Consider the following 7,144-nt stretch of genomic DNA (forward strand, 5'->3'; position numbering starts at 1 on the left):
AGCTGTTTAATCGAAGTTTGCCAAGGTCTCCTAAATGTTTCGGGTTTCTTCTACAAGTAAGATATAAAACTGAATATTATAATAATGTCACTGTAATATTATAATGAATATTATAATAATGTCGATGTAAGTTTTTAAACATCTAATGCTTCAAAGGAAAAAAAGAATAAGGCGTGCAAACTGTCAATTTTTTTAACAATATGTACATACCTGCTTAATTAATTCTTCTTCTAAAGGCAGTAAAGCTTGAAAAATTTTATCGTGTTCTATCTTACCCATTATCACTACAGTCAAATTTTCTGGTCTGTAAAATTTTTCATGAAACTGTTTGATTTTTTCAATATTAGTACTTTCACGCAAATTTTTAGTTGTACCTGCAATTACACACATAAATATTTTATATTATGTACTAAGCTAGCACTTGGAAATATGTACCCACAAAAACTATGAAAATGTTTCTTGTATCTCTTTTTACCTTCTATTACTGATTTATATCCACATTTTCCAGGATAAAGTGCTTTAAGCATCTTCCTCTTCATGATCTCGCTTAATGTTTGTTCTTTCTTCTGTTGTTTACAATACAGTACACCGGTATTTTTACTTTTGTCAAAATGATGTATCTCTCTACGATATGCTGAACCCTACCAAAATGTAGAAAAATATAAAAAAATTTTATTTACAATTTTATTTTGAACACTTCTTAGAAACGATTTTATAAATAAGAAATACTTTAGTATCTTTTACACAATTTAGTACAAGTAATTTGTTGTATACAGTACAATACAACACGTCAGAATTTCGTACCATAACTTTTATTGTTGGTATAATATTTAGTAAGATTCATTGTTAAATTTAGGCCAAAAAAAAATATGCTACGATAAATTTATATTATGCGCGCCAAAAGTTTATGCGAATTTTGTATCAATGTAACAATATTCTTTTGATAAATATTAAATGATACGTTAACTGTTGTTGTTTTTAAAGGACAAAAGAATGTGTTTTAAAAATACAGTATAATAACGATGTGGTATTGACATACTAATCATAATATAAGATTAAATGTAAAAGTAGTAAGTTTGAAGAAACCGTTATAAAAGGCAAAACAAATAAAAAATATCTCTTGTAATAATTATCAAGATAAAATAGAATATTTATTAATATTTATTAAACTATGTCACTAGTGAGAAATCGACAGTTTAACATTAAGCGGTTAGAGAAGATCTCAAATAATGATAGATTTTTCACCTTAGTTGGGAAACATCAGTCATAAAAAACTTATTATTTGACTTTTATTCTTTATATTTTGCACATTCTCGTTTTAAACATATAAACAAGTGAGTAAAGACTTTACCTCTAAACTAGGAAAAAATATGTGATCGAGATATTTTGGCATTAGAGAAAGAAATGCATCGCTACCAGCTGCGCTCATAGTAAAAACTGTACGATCTTTTAAACAATAACCATCGATGTTGTCTCCTAAGCATCTTTTAGCCCAAAGATTTAAAATAGTCTTGGTTGGATGTTCCTCGCTGCCCGAGAAAATGAGATGTTGCAGCGCAGAAGGAACACCGTCGTCATCTAATGTTTCAGTCACTGATAAAAAACATTGTTATAATTAAGAGCTACACTTAAATATTTTTAAGACGTTATATTTGATAAGAAATACTACGCATTGCTTCAAACGTATTTTGCAATTGTCGCTTCTCGAAAGAAACTATCTTACGTAAACAAAAATACGTTTGAAGTGTGCGTGTGTGACATTATAATATCAATATATTACCAATATTAAAATAACCGGTGATAATTGGACCGTCTAATTTTAAAATACAAATAGTGATTCCGGTGCTCAGAGATCTATACATGTGAAATGGAATAGTATTCTCGCACATTAAANAACATTTGTGTTGAAAACCGCGAATTTTGTTTAGCGGTTGGTCTTTATCTTGTTCCATTTTGACAAAAACAAACTTTGTCTAAGCTGGTACTTTTCTGAATTTTGTAGTAAACCTCTAGATTGTATGAACGTGGCAATTTATGGAACGTTCACTATTCTTCACAGGCACAAAGGAACGTCACATTTATACATATGATAGCTGTAGTTTCTTAGGAATATATATTCAAGTAGACGGTATTCATAGTCCGATTATATATGTAAGACTATCGTAAATTATATATGTAAGACTATCGTAAATTTACCTTGAAATTGACTTTAGTTACTTGTTGTATTGTTTACCTTGAAAATTGAGTTACCTTGAGCGAAATGTTTCATTGGCTACATGACGACCAATCGTAAAATGAATGTAANACAATCTTAAATATAAGAATCACCTATGAATACCGGCCTTAATAGAAAAAGTGCTTTTTGTTAAAATGTTTATTCGTTAAAAACTTATCNTAGTATATGACACACAGAGAGAACGGTTTGTTTAAATTTACTATTCCGATTTGTTTGACTCATATTCGTTGCATTCAAACAACATAATTTTATACCCAACAACAATTTTGTTAACTACAACGTATATTGTTGCGCTAAAATAAATTAAATTATTTGACGGAAACAACAAAAATGTTCGAAATAATTTATTTCAACGAAATAATATTTTATTTTGTTTTAATAAGCATTTTTTAATAAACAAAATCATTTTGTAATATAAATGTGTAACATAAAATTAATGTGATTTAAATATAGCATTGTTTTTGAGACAAAAAATTTCGAGTTGTAAAAATGTACTTTAAATTATAAGAATAAGAATGAATTAATANTAATAAGAGAAATATTTTTATCCATTGTTGCAAATACATTGCACTGCACTATTTTTAATAAAATAATAATTTAAAGAAATAATATTATAATTGAAAGGCCTGTAAGTTTATTGTTGCAGTAAAAAGAACAATAGTTAAATATTTAATTATTAAATAAAAATGGTAACAACNCGTGACTAAGGTAATGTGGATGTATATTATACATACTTGATATTATAATATATTATAATGTATAGTATACATAACATTAAATAATATATATAATATAAATAATATATTAAATAATATATATTATACATATAATTTCTTATATATATTTAGGTTATATTTTATATTAGATATTATATATCTGATATACATACTACCGTAAGGTCACTGACCTCGGCCGCGCGACCGCGGCGGTGTTACTGACTTCGGTCACGTGAGTACGGTATATATTGTATATATACCAAACATAAATAAAGAGTCCGTTACTCACTTTGTCTTTACTACGAATGTTTGTAAGATAATACAATTTTACTTGTAGGTATCTATATTAAAACAAACTTCATTTGACAAATGCTTGATATAACATTACATTTAAATGCTTTTCTAATCAAAATAATTATCTTCCGATTCAGCAAACTATTAATGTTTTGTTGACACATGTAAACTTTACAGCAGATTGGAATTGAAGTTATAAAAAGAATAATTTGTTTCATGTTTATTTAAAAAACTTTATTTTTTACTCACTTATGTATTAATTGTTGTTACTTCATACACAATAATATTCACGTTTGCCAATCACATGATTACTAATGTTTTTCGTCAGTATAAACAATATTGCACAAAACATCATCTACTAATAAGTTTTCTTTTACAGTCTTTCACATATCGTTTGAATTAAACACAAAGCTGTAAATGTTGTGTATACAAAGAGTCTGACAATTACTTAAAAATCTCTCGTAGACAGATAGGAGTAAAACTGAGTAAAAAAAAGTCCTGAACCATTTTTTTCTATTACGATATATGTAAATCTTGTATAAGATTTGCCTAAATTTGTATCTTAACATATTTCGTCGCGCACGTACTTGCATATTCCGCACAAGAAACCCATCTCATATCTATTTAAAATACCAACAAATAAAGCGCAAATAGCTAACATATTACAACTTATTTACTCTTAATTTGACAGTATATAACATATCCTAGCAAAACTTTTTTATGTATAACATTGTATGGTCATATTTGGCATATACATTTGCATACTTAAAAATAATAAAGTAAAATTGTGTATAAGTATATATATAAAAAAGTTTTTGCCGGAATCTAGGATGCATGAATCGTTCTTGTGTGTACTGATTGGATATTCACGTACAAAATGACAAGTGAATACTTACGTTCAAAATGCTGTCTAGATTTATTGGTTATATACTGTTCATGTGACGACGCACTAAAATACNATTTTGCTCTCCAAATCTGGGTTGATTTATTCAATAATTACTTTATATGTAATAGAAAAAACTGGTTCAAAACTTTTCGACTCAGTTTCACTTCTTCTACCTGTCTACAAAAGATTTTAAAGAAATTATCGGACATTCTGTATAACATGAGAAGTATCTTTTCTACAACTGTGTTTTAAAAGTTTTATTCAGTAGAGCAGTCTTGTTCTTCTTTCGCATAATTGTTCACAGTACATTAAAATTAACTTCTGTAAGATTGTATTTCATCCTATAAAAATGTGATTGTATGTATACAGTTTTATTCTTTGATACTATACTAAAAGATATAAAATACACATTTTTAGATACCTTTCGAAAGCCTTTTTTATCTCGGCGAATTTGGACTTATTACAGATGATGGCAGTTTTGACGCTTTTCGGATCAAACAACGATTTAACATACGAAGCTGCCACGCGGCTCATATCGTCCATAGTAACGGCAGAAATACGTCGCATCATAAGAGAATTATACTCAGGCGGCAAGTTTCTGCAGTAGCACTCGAATGATATGTATATTATGTCGATCATGGATTTTCCCTCGTTGACATATTTTAAGATAGCTAACGATTTAGCTGAGTCGTAAAGATGTTGGTCCCATTTGGCTTCCGTAATATGCGTCTCCTAAAACAAAAGTATCAACATTACAGAGACGATCTAAACTCGCGTTGTTTTTGACAAATTATATATACATTCTGACAATTCAGTTATAATTTCCAAAACAAAAAAAACTAAAGTCATACCACTATCCACTTCGTCTTCTTGTACGCAGCTACTATGTCTGTAGCTTTAAAAAGCTGTAAACTTAAGAGTCCTGTGATCGGATTCGCAAAAATATTTAAGTCACAAGAACATTCTTTTGCTTTCATTACTTTCCATAAAGGTCCCTGAAAAAAAACATGCATGCTTGAAACATGACGAACATTACGCAGTTTGTATCAAACAATCAGTTTTTTTTTATCACCAATCATTACGTGCTTACATCCATTTGTGAGAAATACTGTAAACAGACAAGTAAAGCTGCCAAATCAGGATCGTNAAAATCATTTATACACGGACAAACTTGCATAAAGGAGGACAATTGTACATTTTCTGATGAATGAATATAACCGTTCTCAGTTATGTCATTAAAAGGTTTAAGTAATTTCCATTCACTGGTGACATTAGGCCTGAAACGTGTATAGTTCATTGCATACATTAACATACTTCTAATGTGTATACCAGCAGCTGATAAAAGAAGATCAAAAACTGATATACGCAAATTTTTAAACATATGATAATATTAGTACAGCAATGTAAAAGTCAGAAAAATCGTGTAATTTTTTATATGTTGTAGCACCTTATTAGCATCTTAATTGTATGTATTTTTTTTATCATACATTATTAAAATTTGTTTTCTATATAATAGTGTTACTTTAAATTTATGTGTATTACACTATTACTTCTGCATCTCACCTCATGAATTTTTAATTGTCTGCGTTGATTACGGTTATACTATATAAAATTGATTGCACAAACAAGAACCTTATATCTCATGATTGATATTTTAAATTCCATACATTTTTTTTAATATTCCAAAGTTTTTACTACACTTACTTTGTTTTTTTTGATGTCATAAAATCCGAAAAAAATTTATTCCACGGAGCATAGACATCAGGAACGTGTNTGGTTAATTTATCGACATTGACGGCCATGTACACAAACATATTCTGTGGTGAAGTCATCGTTTTTCGAACATATTCAATTTCCTCTAACACTTTCTTTTCTCCTGCAGTATTTAGATAATCTTTGATCTGACTGAACAAAATACACAGCTGGTATATGTTGGATGTAAACGGACAATTGTCTGCCGAAGAATCTACGCCATTATCATCGTATTATATTTAACATATTCCATTATATTATCGTTAAATTATACTTGTAATGTATGATTAGTAAATAAAATCTCCACAGATTTACCTGTGTTATACAGCAATATTATCATTAAAGTGTGAAGAATACAATTATCTTTTCGTGTTGTTTGCTTAAGACTATTTGTTACTTGTGTTATTAATATTGTCAATTTGTCGGCCGTTAGTTCAGTGTCAAATACAAGCTGTTTATACAATTGTACACCTTTTTCATAGTTGTGTACTTCCATCTAAACCAAAAAAACTGGTTAAAATCTACTTTAAAGTTTCAAGTTATTAAAATATACTTTTTTCTAGAAGAATGTAGTTTTTTACTATATATAATGCATTACTTGAAACAGTAGAGATATAGTGTGCGGACTAATATAACCAATTTGAGTAATAAAGTCTCCCAAATCAGTTCTTTTCTTTATAGATTCTCTGATGACTTCCAGCAATAACGGAATATACTTTCTATATTCGTTACTAATAGAGGAAGTGTCTACTAAAACATATAACTGAATTACAAATAAATGAGTATTAAATATCATATTATACTATACTTAAACATTTAAACAAATATTGCATTTTGACTATTGAAAGAACAAATATGAAGACAAATATATACATTTTCACAAAATAGAACTTTATACAATAATATGCGGTATGAAACCGATACTTACATAAATAAAATTTGTATTAATGTCATTTAAATAAGTAAAAAATGGCAGCTTTTTTAAATCTAGTTTAGGATGTTGTTTGAACGTTTCCGTGGTATATCTCTTAAGTTGATAAAATGTGATAGAATCTATGCCAGGTATAGGCACACTCGTCAGTATTTCGGTAGATATAGATTCCTTAAAAAATTGTGAAAAAAAGAAATAGAAAGAAATGCTGACGTATATAAAAAATTGTATGTATAACCTAATAATAGTTTACTGACGCACGTCTAAATAAATGTATGTATTATTGTATGAATAATTGTATGTATAATCTAATATAGCTTATTGATATA

The 7,144-nt window shown here is 28.3% G+C and overlaps 1 protein-coding gene across 1 annotated transcript; it reads right to left on the reverse strand.

Moving 5' to 3' along the window:
• Positions 1–6: 6 nt before the first annotated feature.
• On the reverse strand, positions 7–2,116 carry LOC109858816 (uncharacterized protein C05D11.1-like). The gene is made up of 5 exons (XM_020436442.1): positions 1,781–2,116; positions 1,352–1,593; positions 476–641; positions 211–374; positions 7–30 (listed from the first exon to the last, which is right to left on the reverse strand). Exons 1-5 carry the CDS (start codon positions 1,950–1,952, stop codon positions 7–9), a joined length of 768 nt encoding a protein of 255 aa, XP_020292031.1. The 5' UTR covers positions 1,953–2,116.
• Positions 2,117–7,144: the final 5,028 nt, after the last annotated feature.

This window comes from Pseudomyrmex gracilis, unplaced genomic scaffold (genome assembly GCF_002006095.1).
Source record: "Pseudomyrmex gracilis isolate BER0280 unplaced genomic scaffold, ASM200609v1 scaffold_225, whole genome shotgun sequence".
Taxonomy (NCBI): Eukaryota; Metazoa; Arthropoda; class Insecta; order Hymenoptera; family Formicidae; genus Pseudomyrmex; species Pseudomyrmex gracilis.